This window comes from Cyanistes caeruleus, chromosome 3, assembly GCF_971803275.1.
Source record: "Cyanistes caeruleus chromosome 3, bCyaCae1.hap1.1, whole genome shotgun sequence".
NCBI lineage: Eukaryota > Metazoa > Chordata > Aves > Passeriformes > Paridae > Cyanistes > Cyanistes caeruleus.
In genome coordinates, this window is record NC_141703.1 from 3919581 (window position 1) to 3946429 (window position 26849).

Sequence of the window (26849 nt, forward strand, 5' to 3'; positions counted from 1 at the left end):
ATTCAGTGCTATGAATGGATTTTTACTTGGACTATAATTCCAGAGTTTTCCTTATTTATTTTTTTTTTTTCCAATGAGAATGGACATATTACATGAACAGGAAAATAAAAATCCTAACCTGAAGGTTGTTTAAATCCTAAAACCATTCCAAACATGACTCAAGGATATTCTTGCTGACTAATATTGTCCATTCCTACTCAAATTCTTCTACTTTTGCTTTTTTGGTTTGGTAAGCTACAGCAACATTTTACCACCTTATCTTTTAAAGGAAGGATGTCCTTCAAAGCACGTGTGTGGAATGAGGAACCAGAGGCACAATATTTGGTATCATTATCACTACAAGCATTTGTGGCATCCCTCATAAATAACCTACAGTAAAAACACCCTGGCAAGGGAAGAGCTCACACCTGAGCTGCAAACAGGACCCAGCCAGGAACAGGAGGGTTCCTGCAGCTGCTGCTGTCCCGTTGTCCTGTCCGTACCTGTGTCCTGCGAGGGGCTGACGCTGTAGCTGTCGCTTTCCTTGTCCACTGATCCTGCTGGCCTGGGCGTGGGGAGCCTCCAGTCTGTGGTGAGGGTGTGGGCTGATATGGTGGGGTGGGGTCTGTTGAGGGTCCACTGGCTGGCGTAGCGGTTGCGCGCGGTGGGTCCGGTTTTGGCACTCCTCCTCGTGGTGGGATCTGCGAGGGATGGCAGGGAGGGATTGGGAATCACGGAGTTCTAGAATGTTCTGAGGTGGAAGGGGACCACAGGGATCGTTCAGTCCAACACAATCCCACCCTGGCCATCCCTGGGAGCTGTGCCCAAACGCTCCTGCAGCTCAGGGCTGTGATATCCATCCAAGCACCTCTGGGTGAAGAACCTTTTCCTAATACCCAGCCCAACCCTTCCCTGACACAGCTCCTCATATCCTGTCCCTGGCCATCAGAGAGATCAGTGCCTGGCCCTTCACTTCCCCCTTCCAGAAAGGGATGGCCACTGAAATCACCTTTATTGAAAAAACCCAAACTCAAGACATTCTTTTTTGAGAAAAAAAATGAACAGTATTAATGCTGATCATTACCAATCTGATGATGCTTTTCTAGAACTACTCTCTTTCTAATGAAACTCTATATTTTATCAGGGGTGGAACTGAAGAGCTGAAGGCCCCATCATTCTTCCATTGACACATTCATTATCCCTTTACTCCAAGACAAGCAGTTCTCCAGCACCAAAACCACCCTGAGAACTGAAAGAGCACAAGGCAAGTAGATTGGGTCAGGGATTTCACTCTACACCTCAAGTGAAGTGCAAGGTAAATGATCAGCACAGATCAGAAACACCCTGCTGCCAGTTTTTAAATAGATGTCCTCAGAAATGTGGGGCTCTAATTCCCTGTTCTGGACATCCTGTTACTATATCACAGTATTGATCACCTACAGATTTCCTATTTTAACAAGTGGCCAAGACATAAAACAAGCTGTAATAGCGCCATCAGTGTTTCAGTGGGAACAGGTTCATAAAGAATTGACTGCTTTGGAACAATTAGTAAATTAATATAATTCCTCAAACTTTAAAAATCGTCTGCTACTGGTTTAAGGTCAGCAGTGTTGTACTTTATAAATTAACCTAGAGATAATATAGTGACCGAGATTGTAAAAGCAAGATATGTGATAAAATTGACCTCCTTGAACATATTCATAAAGAGTTCTGTCCTAAAAATGAGTCTAACAAAGCAAGGGCAAGAGAAGAAATCATTATGTGGCAAACAGAGACCGACTACATCAGCAGTGAAGGATTTCTCTTCAAAGCTTCTGAAAGGATATCACTAACAATAGAAAGGGTATTAGAAATGAAAAATTCAAATCTATTCAAAATGTTCTTTGACATTCAAATGGTGAAGTTGTCAGTCTTTGAGGTAAGAGACTTTAGCAGAAGAAATTGAAAGAAAAAGCAATACCCAGATAATGACTCTGAGCACTGTTTCTGCCTAAGCATTCCCAGTGAGAATTTGTATTCTGCTGCTTCAAAGAAACAAGGCATTTATTTACAAATAATGGTCTGATCCTTTTTTTCTTTTTTTCCCCACAGCAGTGGAGAAATTAGAACCTGGTGCCATTGATAATTGATCCTCCTGGTAGTGCAGCACATGGACAACATCCAAATCCGTGCTCAGTGCGGTACAAACCAACACTTGGGAATGTGGCACGTGGCAGTGGTGTGGCCAGGAGTGAGCCTCATTCAAGGGAGAACATGGAGAGCAGAAGGAGAGTGCTGGTGGCAACAGCTCCTGGCACAGTGCTGGGGCTGCCTGGTTGGGAGAAGAGATGGTTTGGGGGATGCCATCAATGTACAGAAATGCCCCAAGGGCAGGAGGACAAGAGCCAAGTTTCTGTCTGTGGTGCCCAGTGAGAAGACCAGGGGCAATGGCCACAAGGAGAAACCTGGGAGCTTTGTCCTGAACATCTTTAATGTGAGGGAGACTGAGCCCTGGCACAGGCTGCCCACACAGGTGGTGGAGCTCATCCTTGGGGACATTCAGGAGCCATCTGGGCTGTTCCTGAGCAGCCAGCCCTTGCTGACCCTGCTTTAAGCACAGGGCTGGACTGATCAGTGCCCAGATGTCCCTCTGGACCTCAGCCTCTGATCCTGTGCCTTGGGAGGATCTCAGGAATGGGAATGAGCTGGGAGAGCCTCTGGCAGCACACAGGAGCTGAGTGTTCATCCTGAGGAGCAGGAGCTCTGCTCCAGCCGTGCTGTCCTCTGTGAGGAGCAGCTCAGGCACAGCAATTCCAGAGCTGGCAGTGGATGGAAACACAGCTGGTGCCCTGGTTATGCCAGCTCTGCTGTCAAACACAACTGGAGAGAGCTGAGGTCAGCAAGGCAAAGGTTCACAGAGCATCTCTTTCATAAATAAATAAATAAGCACAAGAGAAGAACTTAAAATATTCTGTAATGGAATATTTGTCACTCAGTGAATGGGAGTGAATGTGGATCCTGACCCTCAGACAGGAGGGTCCATAACCCCTGAGCCACCCAGCTGGGCTCTGCTCTCCTCTTCACAGCACAAGTGGTGTCTCTAGACAAAATCCCATCACCCAGCCTGCAGCAAAGCTGGATTAGTGTCTTAAGTCCAGAGAACATTACCTGGAAGTCTTTGAGCCAGCCCTGTGCACTGCTGCCATCAGATCTGTATTGCTTAATAAAAGTGCTGGTGGATTTTTATTTCCAAGTAGGGCTGGACACAGATCATATTCTTACACATGAATTAAATCCACATTTAATTTGAAGGAATTCTCTCCCTGGCTGCAGAGGAAGGAAGCACAGAGCTGCACACAAAGAGGCATTAGCAAAAAGGGTGCTATAAAGTTCTGTGGAATTACACAGGCATGAGGTTTTTGGGTGACGCCACTTTCCTTATTAGAAAATCTAGTCCTTGAGGAATGACCTGAAAAAAGATGAAAGAGCTAAAAAAGCACCAAGACCAGGACTAGAACACCTGTTATTCAAAAGACTGTGGTGGAAATGGATTTTTCAAATAATCTGCATTCTAGCAACTGAGATTTCAGCATTTACATTCACCAAACTCAACCAATAAATTCTGAAATGATCAGGGGACAGAAATAATCCAAGAGATTTCAGAAACTGCACACTGCAATCAACCACATTTTGGTAAAATTTCTAACTCATAACTAATCATTCAATGTAGTATTTACCCATTTACATAGCTATGGAACATGTTCATGAGAGGAATGAGAAGAATGGATTGCATCAGTATATTAATTTATGATAGTATTTTAATCACTAGAAGAATAACTTGGCATAAATATATCTGGGAAAAGTAATTTACCATAATAGCTAAAGCCAGAAATATAACTTTTTCAGAAAAAGTAATAATGAGAATTGCTTTTTTTTTTGCCTGATGGAGAGGTAGGAGGAAAGCTGTTTTTGAAATACAATAAAGATTGATCACAGAGGAAAAAAAAACCTATATTAAACACTAAAAGCCATTAAGGTAATTTACCCAATAAATTCTGTAAATTAAAATCTAGCATGCATTTGGTTTAATGAAGGCCAGGTATGAATTATTTCAAATTACACCTCCATTTCAGACCCACATGCAATTTTCCCCATATTGAATCACTAAGTGCAATAGTTTAAGAAATGTCCTCTGCTGACCTAAATAGATTTCTCTCCACTCTCACACAGAAGGATGAGGATGCAAATGCAAGAGCAGAGTATTTATGTTGTTATAGCTTTCTCCTCTCTTATAAAAACCTGTTTTCTGATGTGCTTACTTGTTCCTGGCCGGGCATCAGAGACATCCACCAGTGGCCCCGTGGCTTGTGACACCGACTGGTAATGGACAGTGTGGGTGACAGTCAGGGACTTCTGCTTGGACGTCTCTCCAAAGTCAGCATCAGTGAGCAGAACCGTCGATCTGTCGTCTGTGAGTGGAAAAACAATCACATCATGAGTTCAGAATGTTGACTTTGCCTTTCTTGGGGCTTTGCAGTGAGTCCCTGGGTGCCCACAGTGACAGCAAGGTGGTGGCTCCCTGCTCTCTGCAGGGCCCAGGGGGCTTGGAAGGGAGGGAGCCTCTGGGTTTAAACTCAAAGCCCATATAAAACTAAATAACTTCCATTTTTCCTGGTGATTTCACCTTTGAGATGTGGGGCAGAGTGTTAAACATCCTCACAAAGAGCTGATTTGTGTGTCATCATTTGTGGTCCTAATTCATTCCCATCCTTTGAACATTGTCCTCTTCCCCTTCACTTTCAGAGAGCTCAGATGAGCTTTTCAACAACACATTCCATTTATTTATTTTTGCTAGCATGGTTAGCAATATCCTCAGTGAAACCACCCCTATCTTCCCAAAAGGAGGTCGTTTGGGGGTGTTGCTACCCAACCCTCTCTCCCTTTTTCTGCTGACAGAATATTGCAGAAAGGATAGCCCTGACCCAGGACTATTTTTTTCTGCAGCTTCAAATAAAGGTGTGAGGTTAAGCCTGACCTTGGGAAGGAAGAAAAAGCTGAGCTCTAACCTTTACTGCTGTGTGGTTCTGTTTCTTTTTCTTCCCTGAGAGGTAAGACATATTCATCAAATTTCTACACAGACCTTGATCACTGCAGTGCTATACAGCACTTGCTTCATTTTTTAAATTATTTTTTTTTTCCAGTTGTGATCTCTGTGTCACTTTTTGTTTTTGCTCCAAGGAGGAATCTGGTCCACTTGATCATGGATAGTTTAATAGCAATAAATCTTTTACTGCCTTTGTGCTTGTAGAACAACTGTTTGGTGTGCTATCAGACTTTCTTTTGTGTTCTTTACAGTGTTTTTATCCATTCAGAATGGCAATAAAAGCCTCAAGGATTTCTGGCTGTGCTGTGCTATATAGCTTTGTAATGTGTTCTAAGGGACTGGCAGCAGCAGGACTTCTGGGCATTTACTAGTCAGCAGAGGCTGATCCACTTCTTTCAAGAATTCCTGGGTTTTGTTTTGGATTTTTTTTTTTTTTTAACTTGACAAGATACCATTAGGGTGAACAGTTCTGCACAATAACAGAACTCACATTTTTTACCCAAAGAAGGCTATAAATAGAATAACATTAGGAATCAAATCACTCTGTCTCTGGCAAAAGATGAGCTCTTATTCAGGTTGGGAATAAAGCCTCTTGGCAGCAAACTCTGTCAAACCCTGCCAAAATCCCTGCTTATTCTGGGTGGAAAGCTGCCTCTTACCAAGGCCCTGAACACATTTCTGCAGCTCAGGCTCCAAGAGTATTTTCACTGGAACCCCCCCACTGCTCAGCAGCTGCCACTCAAAAGTTAAAGCTGTCTTTAGAACGAAGCCTGGCACAAAGGGCAGACTTGGGGAAGCTCAAATAATGATTTTAAAAAGTCTGTAGGTCTCCTTTTCAAACCTGGAATGGGCATGAGCAGGAGGTGCAGAGATGCTGCTCTCAGTTTGATGATTTTCCTCTCTGGCCACACCATCCCTGGATGCTGTTACTTTGTCAGCTTCTTTTATACAGATTTTTATACAAAAAAAGGAAAGTTAGAAGTCTAACAAGGTCAGTCAGGAGTGTCTTGCCACAGTGTGTGCTCATACAGTCCAGACATCAGGCTGCATTTCTATTCTGGGTTTCCAGATATTTTTTAATTATGTGGGAAAAAACCCAACAGCAAACAATTCTATTTCTCGTGACAGTTCAGTGAAGTACCAGCCCCATGAGAAATCTTGTTTTCTCCTGTGTCAAACAGTTTAGATTTAAATTTTGCATGGATACACAGAACCTGAAAACAGATCAAAATGTTGAAATATCATCTGCTGTGAACAGGTGGATACAATATGCACCATGTAAGTTTTAAAAGTTAGCTGTAGCAAATCTTCAGACATTGAGAGTGCAGCTTCAGAATTTCATTTCCCTTTAAGTAATGTCAGTGGTCCAACTGCCTAGTAAGAGCCAAATGAGAAATCAGAATGAAGATCATAAAACTGCCAGTCCTCAATTACATTTTCTTCAAGAAACTCTTTCCAACAGTTTCATTTTCCTAATGTCCTTCATTATTTTAGGTCCTATACTGAGATTACTTTTACTGGGAAATGACTCAAAGGAGAAGGGGAAAAAAAGCCCAGTTCTGTTTTCAAATTATTTTGTAGCTCTTTTCTCTTGGTGTGTGCAGCCAGGAAAAGGTGTGGAGCAAAGGAATTCCACCAGAAAGAACCTGTTACATTAACCAGGGGGAAAAAAGCTCAGATTTACCAATGGTCTCCATGGTGTCCCTCTCCTCTATCAGCAGCTGTGCTCTGGGAATGTCTATGTGCATCCTCAGTGTTTGCTGCTGCTTATTAAGTGTGTCTGATGTCCTGGTGTTCTTGCTAAAAACAAAAGAGAAGTGAACAAGTTAACATTCAGCCTAAATGAAAAGGTATTTGCAAACTTCCTCATTTTCAATCTGTCCAGCTTAAAAAAGCCCCATGTAACCATACTCAGCAAAAACCACTCGTACATCTGATTTTGCCCTCTTCAGAATAAGTGGATGGTATTAATTTATTGCATGTGGCAAGGCATTAGATGAATGCACAGTGTGGAGGGATGTGGTCTGTCCTCCATCAGTAGGAATCTGAAAATTTCACACAGTTTTCTTCAAGTGTTGTCATAATAAAATTAATAAAAACACTTTGGAAGATGGACCTTTTCTTTTACTCCTCATGAATCTGAGTACAGCAACACACAGCTGATCAAACAGGCTGGTAGGAAAATGATGTCTTGAGTAATTTCTAATTGTTTTTTTATCTTTTCATTATTTTTAATTAGCTAAGTTCCAAATATCACTTTGCCTGATAAATGAAAAAGCAAATTAATAACTAGGCATACTATTAATAGATTGCATAAAACAAATGAAGGCTTTAGTCCCACTGATGTTCCAAGACAAAAATTGCAAATCTTGTTTACATTCGTGGATTATGTCTAATTGATTGATGCAATAATCTAAAAAAGAACATAAACCAATTATTTTATCATCATGCAAATTGAAACAATTTCATTTTGAAGTTTGTGTACCAGAAAATGACTTCTTAAATGAGCTGTCTACCAAAAGCAAATGAAAATGGATGGTAAAAACCAAGTGCCACAGTCATTTCTAGCACAGAGCTTGCAGCAGAAACCTTCAGATTGCACTAAAAACCCAGGAACATTTTGCCCTTTTAGATGTAATTACTCTTTGGATGAAATGAAGTATTTGCAAATACTTCACACAGGGGAGCTGAGGAGAGTTGAGACAAATCAGCCAGCAGTGTGATCCACTGGGCTCAGTGCTCAGGCTTCAAAGAGCTGCAAGATCCGAGTGGAAGCTCATTTTCTAGTGTAAAATAGCTGCAGATCACTCAGTCTAATTCTGCTTTGGCAGTGAATTATTGTTGTTAATGGAATCAGCCAGGACTGCTCAAGTGATAAGCTCAGCTCTTCGGTGAGGGGGGGAGATTTATCCACGTGTGATGAGCCCACATCTCCGGGAAATTTGTGTTAACTTCCTGCTGTATCTCCATGCCAGCGAGACCTGATCACCTCAGGTTTGGAGGTTCTCCTGGAGTACCTTCTTGGAGGGATTATTTAGCCTTGTGGTCAATGGTTCTGCTCCAAATCCAAGGGTGAGACCCACAAGGCATGTGGGAGCTTCTCTCTGATGTTCACCTGTTGTGGTCCCCAGCACTGACACCATCTGTACATCCCAAATTTAATGTCTCTCTGCTCCTGGGTGATTAGATGGTGCTGTTCCCATCACATGGATAGTTGGAATGCATTCAAACAGGCCCCAGCTGGTGCCTCATTCAGTCATCATGGAAGCAAAGTATCAGGAGAGCCTCCCAAGGGCTTCCAGACTTTTCTCCATATATAATCAGGGGAGAATGGTCATCACAGGGTCTTACTAAGCACACACATTTTCAAAGATATTTAGTATTGTCAAATGCAGATAAATTCCACACTGGTGTTCTCAAAGTCTCTGCATGGAGTGGATGCCACTCAAACTGCTGAAATGTTAAGAGAATCAGACAGTAATATTTTATCTGCCTGCCAAATATGCTTGAATACAGGCCCTTGGAAAGTTGGACTGCTCTGGGCTTGCCCAGGGTCATAGAGCAAACATAAAGCACCTCTTCCAGTCCCTCACTGCCCTCTGAGTAAAGATTTTCTTCCTAATATTTAATCTAAACCTGCCCTCTTTTCAGTTTAAAGAAGGAAACTGATGCTTTAATCTCCAGTTTCAATAATGCAATAGTTAGAGGATGCACAGACTTAGATACATCTGGAATCTGTGCAGTACCTAACTGAGCCTGGGAAATTCTTCAGTGCACCCCTCTGCACTCCCTGGGGGTGCAGGAGACAAAGGGATGAGATCAGACTCCTGCTCAGAGAATGCAGATCCCAGAATGCCAGAGCTAGAGCCCCTTCAGCAGGATGAATGCTCTGTATTTCCATTATTAGAAAGTACCCAGCCAGCACAGGAAGCGGTGTTTGGGCCACAGGGAGCAGGAGGAGAGGTTTCCCCAGATTTTCAGTTTTACCGCTCACCTGATGAGAGAGAATTCCCAATCCCAACCCTGGCTCCAGGGACAGCTTCATGCAAAATACGTGGGAGGTCTTCCAAGCCAGAACTGGAACCCAGGCCTCTCTAGATTCAGGAATATTCCCTGCTATCCTTGAGAGTTATTCCTTGGTTTGTGGGCTGTCTCTCCTCCTCCTTGCTGATCTAATTAATTCCCCTGCATGCAGCAGTGACATGGGGTGTCCAAACACAGCACAGGCAGTGAGCAGAAGCAAGGGGGCTGCTGCTGATTAGGATGCTGGCTCATTCTGGCTCAGGGAATTTTGAATTCTTTTTGTGCAGACCACAACAGCTCAGCTTTTAAGTTATAAAATCCTAAAGTGCCAACAGCAATGAAGTGCCTCTAGGGCTTGGAAACGGGGCAAAGAGTTTTAAAGTTTCAGTTTTGAAGCTTGGTTAGAAGTATTTCCTAAATTCAGGCAAAGATATTTTAATGGTCTGGTGGATTAGGAGACCAATGATTAATTCTTTAAAGGGATGAAATGTATCTATCTTTATTTTTTTTAATATTTACAGACATAAAATTCCCAAACATAAGCATGTGCTTTTCTTTACTTGTCAGACCTTGTAAGGATCTGTTTGTAATAGAATTAATTCCCTCTGCTTCAAAGAATCTCTGAGCTCCAAATCATTAGGCACTGGGAGGCTGTCAGGAAACTGAGTCACAGAATCACAGAATCATGTCTTGGTTGGAAAAGACCTTAAAGATCATCTCATTCCTACCCCCTGCCATGGGCAGGGACACCTCCCACTGTCCCAGGGTGCTCCAAGCCCTGTCCAGCCTGGCCTTGGGCACTTCCAGGGATTGGGATCCACAGCTTCTCTGGACAATATGTTCCAGTTCCTCATTGCCTTCTGAGGAAAGAATTCCTAATATTTAACCTAAACCTGACCTCTTTCAATTTAAAATCCTTGTCCCTTTTCCTGTCACTGTCTGCCCATATTAAAAGTCTCTTTCCTTTTCCTAAGCTCCTTCCAGGGACTGAAATGCCTCAATGAGATCTCCAGGAGGGTTTCTCCATTCTGAGGAATTCCAGCTCTCAGTATTTTGCTGTATTCTTTTACTATACTAAAACTTCTGCTTTTGTCACTGTTTAAAGCAGATATTTGGGCAGGTGGTACTTTGGTCTGACAACAGCTTTTGTGTTGAGTCTGTGGATAAAAGGGCCTTTTCCAGAGCAAGTACATTGTACAGGGCATTTTGAAAGTGTCCACAATTTGTTGTAAAAACATACAGGGAGCTAAATCAGAATATCTGGGGATAAAAGATTCTTCACCTTGTGTTCAAAATTTAAGAATTCAGTGAATTGCTAAACTGATTGTCAGTGAACTGTGACAAAGAGCGTGGCTGGACTGATGCTTTCACCCAAAGGAAACATTAAAACATCTGTGCTTATCCAGCAGCAGGGATTTTTATTTGGGAGTTTAAGGTATCAATGAGTTTTGCAGCTCCCATTAAACTGCTGACTTATCCTGCTCCACAGACATTTGACTTAGCCAGTGACTCTCAAAGCAAAGACTAAAGCTCCATTTTTAATCCACTTTACAAACACTCATGAAAATCTCCTCAAAGGGAAAGATACACAAAGCTCTCTCCAGGCCTCACACCTTCCTACCAAGCAGGGAATCATCTCTTTTGCCCTCTCCCCAAATATCCCCTTTCTTGATATTTTTATTATAGCAGATTTTGGTGAAATCTTAAAGATAAAAATGTATCAGGGGCTTTATCATATGTGACTGTTGTTTTGGAGAGGGCTTATTATCCTTTGATTATTCACATGCTAAATCTTCAGGAACATCTGTTGTTTGTGGGTAGCTCATGTTTTGGTTGAAGGTATTTGTCATAAATGAGTTTCCAGTTCTGCACATGTAAGCCTATATCCCCCACTTCCTCTGAAGTTCTGATCTAACAGCCATTTGCCTTTGTCCAAACTTTTAGAAAAGAAATATAAAATATACTTATGTGATAAAACCAAGATAATTTCTTAGTAAATGAAATGAGAGGGACTGGTTTGATGATCATGTTTTAATGTTGGTGAAAGGAAAAGCCAAATGAAATGCTGGCAGGTGAGTTACCTGGAAAAACAGCTCTGAACTAAGGACTGAGAGGGGACCTGGCTGCTCTCTGAGTACATCAGGTAGGGAGGACAAAAGTTCCTTAATTTGGTAACCATCAGCAAAGGAAAAAGTGGGTAAAACCTGGGCACTTCTGCTGGAAGTTTGGAGGACATTTTCTAAGTGTCAGAGGAGTGAGACTCTGCAGTGGCCTTGCAGAAGTGGTGACAAGGCTTGTGGAGCCAAGCAGAGTTAGGGGAGAGTGTTCCCAGTTTTGCAGAGGGCTCTGAGTGGTTGTCACTGGCACTGAAAGTCTCCATCCAGGGCAGGGAACAGACTTGCTGTGTGTGCTGACCTGTGCTGTCCTGTGTGGCACCAGGAACCAGCAGGACAAATGTTCCTGAAGCTGCTGAACACCACAGTTTGCTACCACGGGCAGCCAGGGAGGAGATGACCTGGTCTGCATGACCAGTCCTGTTATCATCACTGGGCTCACTCAGATATGATGGCACAGAGCTGAATTTACACCCAACCCATCTGCCACCCTGTCTTTGCTGAGCTCATTCTTACAATAGAAGTTTGGAGGGTGGTTCATGTGGTGAAGTATCTATGACTTTGTCAAATTTGTTGCTTGAATATAAAAAATATTTTCTAGCAACCCAAAATTCATTTGAACTCAAGAATAATCCCTTGGCAATCCCAGTTTCAAACATATGCAGTGGTTCTAAAGCTCAGTATTTTCCCTAGACAAAACAATAAAAACTGAAGATATGAAATTTCCGTCTTGGAAAGAATTGTGGTGCCAGAATAGTCATTATGATGCAATTCAACAACTGAATTAGATTTCTGAATGCTGAGCTGATGGAACAGAAGTGAAAAATAATAAATGGATTTACCTGCTCTTTTATACCTTTGGGTATAAGCAGCTAACAAATAAACAGAGCTGCAAAGTTTAGAGATATTCAGAGCCAGAAATTTATTGCCTTTAATCAGATGATCTCTGAAGAGCAATTACTTTGATACGTATTATGAAAATGTTTTTCAGCCTAGGAAAAATGTCCAAATGGACCTACATAGCCACAGCTTCTATGATTTAATCTACTAACATGAGTTATCAGGTTTTTTATCACTGTAGCCCCTCACACTGTCCACAAAATGTCTTCTTTCTCCCATGTCTGACCATCAGTGCATCACAGCTCTTAACAGACAGACAAATGGTGTGTTTTGGAAAAAGGTTTAAGAATAAAAATTCTCCTTCTCCATTTGTCCCTACAACAATACTTAAATATGATGCTGTAGCTGACAGACATTTTTCAATTTGAAAAAAAAAAAATAAATCAACAATAAAATGCAATTTGTTCTTACCTCATAAGCATTTCGGCCAAACTCTTTGCATCTAGAAGAAAATAAAAGAAATGTCATCACAAATGAGAATCTGTTAGAGAGATGCATTATTAGCAAGTGATTTGAGTCAGCCATGTGTAAGACCACTGCTGTTTCTCAGATCAGTGGCAAGAATAAAAGAGTGCCTAAAAGTCCCTACTTTTGCTAAAATTGCATTTCTGCTCCAAACAGCCCTATGAAGTTCCTCAGCAGCACCAAAGATGGTTAGAGAAATACAAGTTACCATTGGCTTAACTAGAAAAAAGCTACACAAACATATTAGAAATAGGAACAACTTAACAAGTAATGAGGATCTCAGTTCTTTTGTGCTATGGGTAGCAAATGAACAGGTGAAGAAAGAAGAAAAGGCAAGAAAATAGGAATTGTGATATCCATGTCTGGGCAAGAGCCAAAGCCAGGCTGGATGAGCAGTTGCCAAACCAAAGGTAACTGCACGAGATCTGAGCATGGGAGGTCTCCAAGGAGTCAGTTTGGAACTACAGAATCCCTGAGGTTGGAAAAGACCTCCAAGAGTCCCAGCTGTGCCCGATGCCCACCTTGTCCCCAGCCCAGAGCCCTGAGTGCCACATCCAGGTGACACCTCCAGGGATGGGCACTGCAAAGCTCCCTGGGCAGCCCCTGCCAAGGCCTGAGCTCCCTTTCCATGGGCAAATTCCTGCTGCTGCCCACCCTGAGCCTCCCCTGGCCCAGCCTGAGGCCTGAGCTCTCCTCCTGTCCCTGTTCCCTGGCAGCAGAGCCCGACCCCCCCGGCTGTCCCCTCCTGCCAGGGACTTGTGCAGAGCCACAAGGGCCCCCTGAGCCTCCTTTGCTCCAGGCTCAGCCCCTTTCCCAGCTCCCTCAGCCCCTCCTGGGGCTCCAGCCCCTTCCCAGCTCTTCACAGAATCCCAGGATCCTTGGTGCTGGAAAAGCCCTCCCAGCCCATGGAGTCCCAGCTGTGCCCGATGCCCACCTTGTCCCCAGCCCAGAGCCCTGAGTGCCACCTCCAGGTGACACCTCCAGGGATGGGCACTGCAAAGCTCCCTGGGCAGCCCCTGCCAAGGCCTGAGCTCCCTTTCCATGGGCAAATTGTTCCTTATGTGCAACTTGAGCCTTCCCCAGCACAAACTTGCTTGCTTGCACTCAAATACGAATATTTTTCCACTAGCAATAATCCAAAACTAATGCTGGGTCTTCAGAGTATGGTCTACACATGAAACAAAGGATGGTTTATTCCCACATGGATCAGCCCTGCAAAATAAGATACTGCTGAAGGAAAAATATTCCTCCTGTTCTTGTCATTGCTGCTATTATTAGCAGAAAATCCTTTGGGGCTATAATTATTTCAATAGTTATTCAGTTCAAAAGGCACAGCTGAAGTTTGGTTTTTCAGGTAGGCTTCTGTAAAACTTTACCAACATAATACACTAATTTCTGTGATATCCAGCAAAAACAGCTCTGCTTTGTTCTCCTGCACTCTGCTGCTAAACAAACTCACTTAAAATTCGGATTCCCAAGTCCTTAAGTTTATCACACAGCAACAAAACAGCCTTTTGTGCAACCAAGTGAAGCAAACCTGAGAAGAAAGCAATTTCAAGTTCTAAGTCTTCAAACAACTCTTATATGGAAGTTTACATTTCTTCTTTTATCTGCTTCTTGTAAATCTACCAGCACCTGCCAAGACATTTACTGAATTTGTCTTTGTTTTCTCCATCCCACATTTTTTATTCCTCAATCACCTCTTGGGTCTCCACACCTAAAACAATTTTCTTACTTCTGACCCTGTTAAATACCCTTCCTTTAAAATTCCAAGGATGCAGGCAGAAACATGATCTTAACACATCTCTATAGCTTGTGTTGTACTAATTTTTAAAAGGAATGGACTGAGGGCTCCTTTTATTCATTAAAAAAAACCACAAAAACTCAGCAAAACCCCTTTTATCCCCTTTTCTGAATTGTATTTATCTGACACAGTGCCAGCTTGCCTCTCTCAAGCTTTATTCCTCACCTACCACTGGAGAAGCTGGAATTCTTTGCTCCCTCTAGGTCTGTTTGCTCCATTCTTTCATTTTTAACCTTCCTCCATCCCTTTCCAGCACAAAGCATGGAATATTCCTGGTGGAGGGAAGGATGGTTCATCTGAGGTGTCTCATCTAAACCAAACTGTGCTTCATTTGGGCACTCAGCATTCCTGTTTTTCATTTGGAATGAGATTGCCTTTGTCATTAACACTTGTAAGTGGTAGTGCCTGGTAAATGACAATGTCTTTGCCATCAGTCATAAAACAAAAGAACAACACTGCTGCTCCCAAAGGAGATTTGTTATTGACTTCCAAAAACCCGAGAAGGGACAAATTTATTCAGAAGAATACAAAAAAGCCAAATAAACCCAACACAATAATAATAATAATAATGACACTGGTTGCAAGTAATGGGTTTTTTTCCAGCAAATTTTATGATGCTTCTTGCTATTCTAGCAGCACCAGCATCATGAAGACACTGTGCACACATTCTCCCTCTGGCACACATAATCAGGGTGCTTTAATATGCAAATATTGTTTTTCATTCAGCCAGCAGCTTCTTGAAGCAATCACTGCCTCCTTAAGTGAAGTCTGTGGGTATTTCTGCAAGGAATCCACAACTGCAGAAAAGCAGAAGGGACAGAATTGAAAATTATAACAATGTACTTCAGTTTGCTTTTCATAATTATTTATCATGTTTAAACAACAAACAATCTCCTTCACATGTTCTCAGGTGCTGCTCAGCACACAGATGATGATTTCCATGCTGCATCTGGAAAAAAATTCACACCAATTCATGTGTGGCACATAAGTGCTCGTTAACACTTGTTGATCCTTGGTTAAAGAGATGCACTCTGCATCTTCAGTAGAAAATAACATGAGGCATCAGCAAGACCATGTAATGTGTCAAAAGCTGAATCAGGAAGCACTGAAGGGAAAAAAAACCTCCATCAGCTAAGTTTAAATTTGCTAATTAGCCAAGCAGATTGTTCAAGTGGTGAGCAGAACTGCTGGGGTTAGTGATGGGCACACAGGTTGGTGTGGGATGGGACAAAAACAAAGGTGGCAGGAATGTAAAGGCCTCTTCTGTATCCATCAAAACAAAATCCAGAAGCCTAAAAGTAACTGAATATTACAGAATCATGGAATGGTTTTGGATGGAAGGGAGCTTAAAGATCATCCCATCCAAGCCCTGTCATGGCAGGGACACCTGCCACTGTCCCAGGAGCTCCCAATGTCCAGCCTGGCCTTGGGCACTGCCAGGGATCCAGGGGCAGCCCCAGCTGCTCTGGCAATTCCATCCCAGCCCCTGCCCACCCTGCCAGGGAACAATTCCTGCCCAAGATCCCAAGATCCAGCCCTGCCCTCTGCCCCTGGCAGCCATTCCCTGGCTCCTGGCCCTGCAGCCCTTGGCAATTGTCTCTCTGCAGCTTTCCTGGGGCTCCTTCAGGCCCTGCAAGGCCACCCTGAGCTCAGCCCAAAGCTTCTCCTGGCCAGGCTGAACAATGGCAGCTGGGCCAGCCTTTGCTGCCAGCAGAGCTGCTCCATCCCTCTGCTCATCCTGGAGCCTCCTCTGGGCTCTCTCCAGCAGCTCCAGCTGCTCCCTGGGCTGGGACCCCACTACAACAACATCATGTGTCCAAAACACCAGCTCCAGGAGAGATATTACTGTCACAAACCAATGACCAGAGATTTTAATGTGCTTTTCCTGCAGTACCCTTTAGATCAGCAAAATGACAATACTTTTTAAAATAAGCCAGCATCCCTGGCCATGTCCTGTCACCTCCCAGTTTTCAAGTGGTGAAAGCAGGGCTTGGGAAGGGGGCACAGATGACAGAGGGAAGGGACTGATCTCTGCTCCAGCCAAGCATCACTTCAGTGAAAAAGCCACTTTCCTTTGCTGGGGCAGCCACCTTTAAAATTCTTAACACACTTGGGTTTTCCCCCTGGGAAATCAGGGACAGTGATAGAGTTTTAAATTGCATTCTGCCACTTCTGAACTATCACGCCACGCTGATCCTTTCTGCTTGTGTTAAGGTGAATTGGATTTAAAAACAAAGGGAAAACCATTACAGGAGTAGCAGAGCTGGGTCAATAGCCAGCAGAAGGAGCATTAAACCATCAGGCTTCTCTTTGAGAATATCTGCTGAACTCCTGAATGGCTGCATGAACTCCAGCAGCCAAGTGACCTTTCCTGGTGACCTGGCTGGTGGAACTACTAAATTGGGCAAAAATCAGGGCTTTGCTGAGAGCTCTGCTTTCTGCTGTCAAGGAGGAAGAAAAATGTTTAACTGTCCCTACACCCAGAGAAGTGGTAAAAGGATCAAGAATGGAGAGGCTGCTGTTCTTCAACAGAACTGGGAACTCAAAGCCATTGTCCATAAAGCAGGGGTACAAATGTTTGCATGCAACACTGCAAATAAACCTGCAATTCCTACTCCTCTTTGTCAAACAGGTTCAAGAAAGCCACATCTGCAGCCATAAAAATAAGAGTTACATCTGTAATTTGCACAAATTATTTTAGGTGGTCCCACTGTGGAGATTATTTCTCTGATGTAGACTAGAGGAAATCCTGATTTAGGAAAAAAGAATATTGTGCCTCAAAGAAACCACAACAGGTCATAAAAACCAAGTGATAATGTGGTATTTCCCTTTCAAAAATTACATGAAAGTTAATCACAACAATTACTACAGCAAACCATTTATTTTTTAGTTAGGACATCAGAAAAACTTGCACACATTTGTTTTAGAGAGCTTAGTAATGAGTTCTATGTAACAGAAATATTTATTATCAGGAAAATTTTTAGAACATCCAGAAGAGCAGAAAATGTCGACCATGGGATTAGTCTTCAAAAATAATGAGAAAAATAAATTCTGAATTACTGAAGTCCTATCAGTCTGATCTTGGCAATGCACAAAATAATAATAATAAAAAAATAAATTAGTGAAGCTTAATGAAATAAATTAAAAGGATAATTGAGGCCAATCATTACAGACCTGTGGTGAAGCAGCCATGTCAAACAAAGTGGATTTTTTAAAATCAGATTAAAATTTGCTGAGAATGAATGACATTGAAAAAAACTCTCACACTGTGATCTAACAGTCAAGATCATATTTATGTTTCTGTAAAACAAAGTTTTGGTGACTCAAAGTATTTTAAAAGAAAGTCGCATGATGCAAAAATTAACGCAGCAGCCATTTTATGTGGATTTCAACATATTCAAACCCCAATTTCAAGCAGAGAATCATTATTCAGTATTTTTTGTCTGAAACATTTATCAGTGGTATAGAGTAAATAATATCTGATAAAAGTTTAAAAACTACACAAGAACTTGGTAGCTAAAATATAAAGAAAATACCAGATCACTAAGAAAATAACCTGGATCATAAGGTTGTACATTGAGAACACAAAGCAGGGCTGTAGAACAGGGAATATTTTCTATTTTGTAGAGAAATCAAAGAACTGGCAAATGATCTCAATGGATAAAATGTTAAGGATATAAATTATGGGAAAATAACAGAGGAAAATAAAAATATATTAATCTGTTTCATTTACCAATTAACTCATTAAGAAATTACTTAGTTAGCACCATGTGGAAAGAATATCCTTGGAGACTGAAAATGATGCAAAAAAGAAGTTCTGTACTGTAGAGAAGTAAAACAGGACCAGATGGGATGTCGAGCTGTAGTGTGACAAATTCAGCTAAGTGAGACACAACTTTTACAGAAATGGTAGTTAAATACTGATTTCTTTTATCAAAAGTACTGATGAAATCTTTTCCACTGCCTCTGTTTAAATGAAGCTCTGATAATTTTCTAAATTCCTCATTTCTGAAAGGAAATAGTTCAGAGAAATTTTATGTTATGCAAAAGGCATCCTGGTCAGTGATCATCAGCCTTCCTCAAGGGACTCCAACTCAAGATTCTATGAATACTTGTAAATGAACCATGAAAAAATAATGTGCACAGACATCATTTTCTAGAGCCAAAGGGCTGGAGATACCCTGCTCATTACTGGATGGAATCCCACGGTATTTCTAAGAAGATATGATAACACCTTCTTTTTCTTTAGTACATTTTTTTTAATGAAAAAAAGACACAAACTGGGAAGGTAAATGGGGTATAAGGTTTTGAAGAAAAAGTGATTATACAGGCTGAAGCATCCAGATGTCCTGATTTCCAGGGCTGTGTATGAACCATAATGATGGTTTCTTCCTTTATATATGAATTTACCCATGCCCTCTGTCTTTTTTTTTTTATATCCAAAATGTTGCTACAAAGGACAAAATTTGACCCAAAAGAGAGATAAGTATGAAGGTCAGAAGGAAAACATAGGGTTGGCCCTGGTTTTATTAGGAACCATGATCACATTTTGGATAAAATACAAATAACTAATCAATTTGGTGGCTTCTGGAAGAAATTAGGCTTATTTTTTTTCAGATGATAAATTGTTCTACTATTAATTCAGGTTTGGATTTGAAATGTTTTTTTTCCCAAATATCTTCTGGGAATACCTTCCCAAAATACCTTTTGCCAGTGCAAAAGCTATAGGGCAGCAGTGTCAGACTGCAAGGGTCAAAACCTTGGCTGTGGCTCAGCCAGGGGTTTTTGCTAGAAAAATAATAAAGCTGAATGAATTCACAGATCTAAATCTTATTCATATAACAAACAACTGAATTTGAATAAGGATTAGAGGAAAATACAGATCAGTGACAATGAAAGGTCACTGAACAGTGAAGTGTTTTATGGGTTCCATTATAAAACATCATGGGGGAAAATGTGGTAACAAATCTGAGAATATCTGGCTGCTCTTTAATATCTGGCTACTTCCACTTTATAATTTGGAAATCATGGTTAGCATCTGCTGGAAAACTGAGATTTCCTCATCTTCAGAATATCTTATTTCATTCTTCAAAAAAAAAAAAAAAAAATCCACTTTTGGGTCGTCAAGGGAAGCAAACAAACAACAAAAAAAGGAAAGCAAACCAATGAGAAATATTTTCCTTTCCTCCATGAAAAATAGTAACAATGGATATATTAATCTTTCTTTTTTTTTTTCCAGGAAAATGATCCCAGCTGGGGATTGCACGCTTTGGTCACGTGCAGCCCCACTTGTATTTTCATGTTCAGGTAGAGAGAAGTTCCACAAACACCACCTTACCTCGCAGCCTCTTCAGCCTCTGCTCCCTCCTCCTCCTCCTCACGATCAGCAGCATCACAAAGAGCAGCAAGACCCCAACCAAGATACAGGAGATGGTCACCAGCATCTTCAGCCCTTCGTTGGTTCCCAGCCCTTCCTCGCTCTGCACCACCGACTTGATGAGAGGAGGGATTGTACCTGGAAACGGGGTCATGGCATTAGAGGCCTGTTAACCAGGACAAAAGATGGAATTCTCACGGAATAAGGCACGTTTTCTCTTCAGCTGTGGGCAGAACACTCACCAGGACTTCTCTGTTTGGGTTGGAGGCTATTTGTGAATACATAACCAGGCTCCTGGTAATGAGGGACTGACTGCAGAGACAGAGATTATCAGAAATCCAGAAGAATTGCATTCATTGATTAAGGAAAACCATACCTGATATGCAGTCAAATACTGTGATTAATTTTGAGTCCGATTAAATTATTCAAAAAGCTGTAAGAGACCTCAGAATTCCTCCCTCTGTCTATTATTCCTTATTATGGAGAAATAGGATCACTGTGACATTTCTGCTGGGCTTTTCTTTGCAAGGAACTCATTTGACAAAGCTCATTTTGTGCCACATACATCAGATTAATCCTTTGCACAGAAACATTCTGCTATCAATTCTGAAGTGATAGTGATCTGAAATTCAGACAGCCAACCTGATACTAATCTGCTAAAGACTGTCTGACATTATACTCATCAGTAAAACAGGGGAGTAATGCTGGATAGAAACAATCAAATTTTGAGAGGGAAACAAGGGAAATGAATCTACCAACTACTGGCAGGCAGCTCACTTTTTCATTCTGGGACATATTTGCATTTTGAATATACCTGGCTTCCTGGTGATATATAATACTTGAACTTTTCAATTCTTTTCTTCTTTACCTCTAAGGGACGTGAGAAGAATGCAGCACCTTCTGTGGAAGGCTGTTTAGTCATGGAAGACTTCTCACTCATTTCCTGATTACTATTAAACTGCTGAATGCAACCACAAATGAGGCTATAAAATGAAGATTTGCTTGAAATGCGTAGAAACACGTAAGTATTGTGAACTGTGATGACTTTGGATGGAAGCTATTAAATTTTAACCAGCTACTGAAACATAAAAGTGGCTACTTACTTGCTAAAAAGAAAGGAGGGTGAGAGAGAAAAACAGGCACATCCTTCTTTTACATTTTAATTGCAGCATTAAGTGATATAGTAATATCTCATTATGTGCTATACAGTATCAGAATAAAAAACTGAGATCTGATGCAGTACAATGTGAGTGCCATAACCACAGTGAAAATGTAGAATCCTAGGTCCTGCTTTTTTCAGAAGAGCTATTTCAGCTGCATATAAAGAGAAGAGCAGCTCCCTAAAGGGACAAAGATAAAAAGAACAGCTACAACTATCCAAACCTATATTAGGTACTTTGGAAAATTTGTTTTCTTACAATTGCATTTGGAATATTTTTCTAATGTTCCATTGCAGTTCTTCCCCATAATTTTCTTTTTTTTTTTTTTTTTCTAATTTTCTATTTCTTGAGCACACAGCAGGATATTTTCATCTTGCCCTGAGACGCAGATTTTGCACTACTCTAAAGGCAAATAAAACTATTAGATGAGGAAATGAAAAGAACTTCAAGCTCCTGAAGGTAATACCAATAACTGTCTCTAAATCCTCCTAAACCCTCCTGGATACTAAAGGGCCAAAGTTTCCTCTGAATTACTGTCACAGAGACCATTAGGTTCAAGATTGCCTAAAATTATGTCTTGCTTTCCTTAATACTTTGATGAAAATCAAATGATGAGTGGCCTTTATTTCACTTAAACCTGAAGTGTTTGGATATGTGATTATCATTATCCAGACCTCTCTCTAGGCAAATATAAACCTCATAGCATTATAAACAGGCAGTTGGAGCTTAATTAAAAAATCAAACTGCATGTTTTGCCATCACCCATTTGTTGCTTTTCAGCAATTGCATTAGAAATTACCAAAACTCAATGCTGCTATCCATTGAGAAAACGCCATTTCAACACTTGTTGTCACTCTAGGCGCTGGCTGGGAGTGGAATAGACAAAGTTAATTTTCAGGACTAGATCCCAGATGGATGGGGAGGGTTTGTTTTGCTTTCCAGGCTGATTCACCATCACCCTTTGTTAGCCTGATTAGTGCCTCACAGGAGTTGCAATCTGAATATCTCTGACCCCTTTTTCCCCTTGGTTTCAGCATCTCCCACTGCAGAACAAAGTGTTTCCTCTGCCACTGCTGAATTCTGGAGTGTTTTGCTGTGTCCTTCACGGCAGGGAGTGCCTGCCTGGGTCAGAATCAATTAGCAGAGTTTAGAGCTGATCCGATTTAATGCCAGGGCTACCGAGGAGCTGATCCCTGAGCCGGGAAGCTCCTTTGCAGCTCCACAACTGCAGCTGCACAGGGCTAAAAATATCTCCTTATGGATTGTGTGCTTCTGAAAAAACAAGGGGCAGGGAGGTCAGCAAACCTGTAAGCTGGAAATCGTTCCTGAAATGCCCACAAACAGAGAGCAAAAAGCTGCACGTAGGTTTGTCATTAACCTTCTGACCTAATTCAGCACGGAGAGATTTGAAGGGAAGGATGCTGAGCCATGATATTCCTCAGGAGCAGCAAAGTGACCCAAACCCACGTAACTGGGATTTCTGCAAACTTTACAAAGGCTTTATCTTAAGGCTGTTAAAGCTTCTAAGCTTGTTCTTAGCATTTGGCATCCCAGAACTTTCATACACTGTATTATCTAATCTTCAAAGTGCTGCTCTTGTATCTGCTTTATCCGAGGGGCAGCTGTGGCCCCTGGAAGCTGGAAGGGGCTAATCTCACATCACAGGGTGAATCAAATGTAGATGTAGCAACAGCACTCAAAAGAGGAGCTGGCCAGGAAGTTTCCACTGGCATATTTTCTGCACACAAAAAATTCCCTGTCTGTGGAAGCAAAAATTTCTGCATCATGTACTGGTAAGAATGCTAATAATGATAATCATCATCATCAATTTATAATTTCAGTTCTGAGTCAAACATAGCAAATCTAGAAAACCTGAAAACTGAATTTTGCTTTTCCATCCATGTTTTCCTCTCATAACCTTGGGGTCAGTATTTGAGCTCGTTCTGCCTCTCTAAGGCACAATACAGTCCTAGCAAAGCATGCTTCACAAACAAACCCAGCAGTATCACAAATGAGAAATTTTCTAGCTGACCAGAAGCAGTGGCAAGAAATTTAATGCTGCAAATATTTTTTACTGTTTCATTTTATCCCTTCTAAAGATGCTATACAGCAACATAAAAAAATCAAAGGGTGTGCAGGTCACAGTGTGGCACCAGGGTAAGTATCATCACCCAGTCACAGAGCAGAGCCTGACACCATGTCAGATCAGATCACTGTAAGAATAGCTTTGATTTGAGTGCTATGAGCAGAAATTGAAGGCTCTGGACTTGCATTTTGATATAAATTAATTTTAAGGTATGGCTTACAACTGTTTGCCCCAATCAAATAAAATATGATGATAACAGAAAACTGAAAGTTGGATGCTGCTGTAGAAAGATATTGGAAAACAAAACAAAAACAGGACAGGCTAAGTAAAATAACAAGAAATTAACTCATTATAGTTGAAAGAGTTATTATTGACAACAGCTACAGTTCTCAGTAAAACAGCTCTTCATCTGCCTGGAAAGACCCAAAACATTTGTGTAGTAACTGCTTAGATCCTGTTTTCCTGTGGGCCTCTGGAGTGCTGAGGCAATATCTTTCTCTTAATTTTCCAGACTGTCTGAAATAACACGAGGACTTGCGTGGCAGCTTACCAAAAATGATATTTTTCCAAAGGGTGAGGGCATGTGTGATTAATTATCTGCAAGAACTGCTGAGTACCCAGCACAAAGGCTGGTAGAGAAGTAGAGGATGTGTCAGGTGCTGAGGTTTAAACTCTGCCTAAGTCGTATCCCACATTTCTGCCTGGGAATGACCCTGAACTGTACATGAGTGGTGATGTTCGTGTGGAGGCGTGTTACCAGCACAGTGTTACAAAAAATTACCAATTTGGTGCTGTCACAACCATCAGCTCCTGTTTGAACTTGCTCACCAGTGCTGGAGCTTAATTTAACACTACAGAACAACATCCCTGGCAACACAGCAAGATTTTACACTGGATGTCTCCAGAAAAGCTCTGGCAATTCCCACTGGAGCAATTCAAGAGCCTGCCATCTGGAGCCATCTGTGCTGCCTTTTTGCCAGGAACGCAGCAGCCGCTCCCCGCTGCGGAGCCACCGGGAGCACACGTGTGCCACCATCCCTCCCAATCAGCCTGGCAGGACCTGAGCTGCAGACAGTGACAAACTGGCACCTTTGCTCCTGCCCTCGTGTCCTGGGTTTTGCAGGGTGGGCAGCAACCCCTGGCAGAAGGGCGGGATGCAACAACTCATGGTGCATGTCCTGCTGCTGGGCAGGACAGAGCCATCTGTCATGGCCATTAGTTTCACTGTCCCCTGTCTGTAAGCAGGGATCATTGCACTGCCATTGCTCTGCCCTTGGAGGATGTTATCCAGAGGCTTTCCCAGAGGACAACCTGCTTGGCTGCTCCAATGTGTCCCGTAATGGGTTTTGGGTTGTGGGAACAGCAACGAGGCCTGACACCCCCGTGAATGGCTGCAGGAACACATTCCATGGAAGACTGAAATTTCATGGAAAAGATACATTAAATACCAGGAAAGGCCCCTGTAACCACTGGAACTAATGACTTTTAATGTCCTATGATTATGTGTCTTATGGCTGATTGACTTCAGAGTTTTTCCAAAGTGGGGACAAATAAACAATTCCTCTTTTCTGCCTGGCAGCCTACTGTCAGGAAATGAAGAGCTATTTTATACCTTCGAGACTTTAACCTCTCTGACAGCATGGCTGGCAGATTCAAAATGGGGTTTATGAGGGGAAAAAATGGAAGATGACAAAAAGAAAAAAATAATCACATATGAAACTAAAGTAAAAAAGTAACTGAGGCGTAAATTAAAGGGAATACTTACTGCCATCATAATTGAGCGTGGCGAATTTGGCTTGTTTCTCTGCACAGCCAGCACTGTTGCACACTCTCATTTGCAGCTCGTACCAGGTGGCCTCCTGGAGGTCGTAGAGGATGTAGGATTTGGACAGGGATGTCCTCTGGGCCGTTGTCCAGACCGTGGTCCCAAAGGGTCGGTACTCCAGGGTGAAGGAGGTGATGGGGCAGCCGCCGTCGTTCCAGCCGATCAGGTTCAGCCTCACCCGGGTGGTGTTGATGCTGGCAAAGAGCTCTTGCTCCTTGGAAAACTGTGGCTCTAGAGGCAGTGGGATATTCCAGACAAAATGCTTAAATATTGCAGATAAAACCTTCCAAAATATAAAGTTTAGGGAATAATTTCTAGGGCAGTCTCGACTCTGGCTTAAACTCGGTATCTACATATTCAACTTCCCACCCTTCGTCCTTTGAAATGTTTTTTCCCACTTTGTGCTGGACTCACAAACCCAGATTTTCATATCAATGTGTGGAAAAAAATATCCAAACATGGTTTGTTTTGCCTTGCAGAACTTTATGCAAACTTTGCCTTTATTTTTGACACTTATCTAGTTCAGAGGATGCTGCTTGCACACTCCTGCAGTACTGGCTTGCAGCAGAAATCAGACATTGGCTCCATTTCCTTTCTACATAAATATACTCCCTGTCTTCCTTCAGCATCCAGACCAATAAACCCCTGAATTTTTATAAGAAGAGAAGAGACAATTTCCTCATGGCAATGAAATAGTTGGAATTGCTATACTCTGTGACAGTGCAGGCATCGTCTTACCAAATATCTGCCAACCCATCTTAGAAAAAAATTATTAGAGAAAGAAAGAACATCAGCCTGTGCGGGCATCAAGTCCCACAGCCACAGCCTTTTTTGTCACAGCCATGGACAGAGCTGTAAATGTCTCCAAAGCCAGTAATACTAAAATATCCAAGGCTGTTTTAAACCAAGACCTGCAGCAGAATGCAGGAGCTTTAGGAGGGTGAAGGGGAGGGAAGCAGCGCACCTTTGCCGAGCGTCTTGGCCTCGATGATCTCGCTGATGCGCCCCGGCCCCACCCCGTTCTGAGCAGTCAGGGTGAACTTGTACCAGGTGCCACATTTCAGGGTTTCCAGCCTGTAGGACCTCTCACTGGGGCTGATGGGGAAACTGCCCCACTGCTCACTGTTATCCTCTGAGTACTGCAGAATGTAACCTGGGGAGAAAGCACGGATGGCAACGGTGTCACAAATTCTTCAGGTAACCCAAGGAGGCATTTTAAAAACCCAATAAAACTGAAAAAAAAAAATAAATAAATGTGCAGGGAAACGTACAGCATTCCCCTGACTGAAAGATACCAGGCAATGCATTTTGCCTACCCTGACAACAGCTTAACACATTTTATTATGATGCCTTCAAGGGGAAAAGGATGGATATTTCTAAGGACCCTTCAATCAGCAACAACCAGATGATAAACCTGGACACTCCAAAATGAGTGGTTAGAGATTACACATCTGGAAAATCAGCTAGAGCAACTGTCATAACAGCTGAGGAGAAAGTGATTAAATGTGTGAATAAACCACCACAAAGACAAACTGCAATTTACCGAAAGATGTTATCACAATGATAGTGCACATTAAGGGTTGACAGCAATACAGATTGGGTTGTTTTTCTTTTTTAAAAAATGTTTGGTTTTTTTTTTTTTGAGCCATTCATAATTGTATACTAATCCTATCAACATATGATAATTCAGAAAGAAGCAGCAATTAACCTGATTTACATTACCTCGGATAGAACTGCCACCATTGTCTCCAGGTATCCAGGAAAGAGTGATAGAGGAAGATGTAGTTTTGGATACAGTGAGTCTTGGCTGGTCTGGTGGAACTAGATGGGAAATAGTTAAAAATAGAAAATGTAATCAAATGGTTTGACACGATCTTAATCACTTCTAACAGTCATTTATCAAATAGCTGTTATGAGTTGCAAAAAATGCAAATGATTTCTGTCAAAGTGTCTGTTTAGCTGACATCCTTGGTTAAGACAAGAACAGACAAGCTCTCCTTTTTTAAATTTAATTTTATGCACAATTTTGTCTT

At 41.9% G+C, this 26849-nt stretch overlaps 1 protein-coding gene across 1 annotated transcript in view; it reads right to left on the reverse strand.

The window, feature by feature from the left end:
• DSCAM (DS cell adhesion molecule) overlaps positions 1-26849 on the reverse strand; it is a 437468-nt gene that overhangs the window by 21333 nt on the left and 389286 nt on the right. Inside the window, exons 24-31 of the mRNA XM_023926681.2 lie at positions 26539-26637; positions 25781-25969; positions 24757-25047; positions 19707-19883; positions 12511-12541; positions 6747-6862; positions 4278-4427; positions 483-680 (exon numbers count right to left, since the gene is read on the reverse strand). Coding sequence (XP_023782449.2) covers positions 483-680; positions 4278-4427; positions 6747-6862; positions 12511-12541; positions 19707-19883; positions 24757-25047; positions 25781-25969; positions 26539-26637 — 1251 coding nt within the window. The remainder of the gene's footprint in view (positions 1-482; positions 681-4277; positions 4428-6746; positions 6863-12510; positions 12542-19706; positions 19884-24756; positions 25048-25780; positions 25970-26538; positions 26638-26849) is intronic.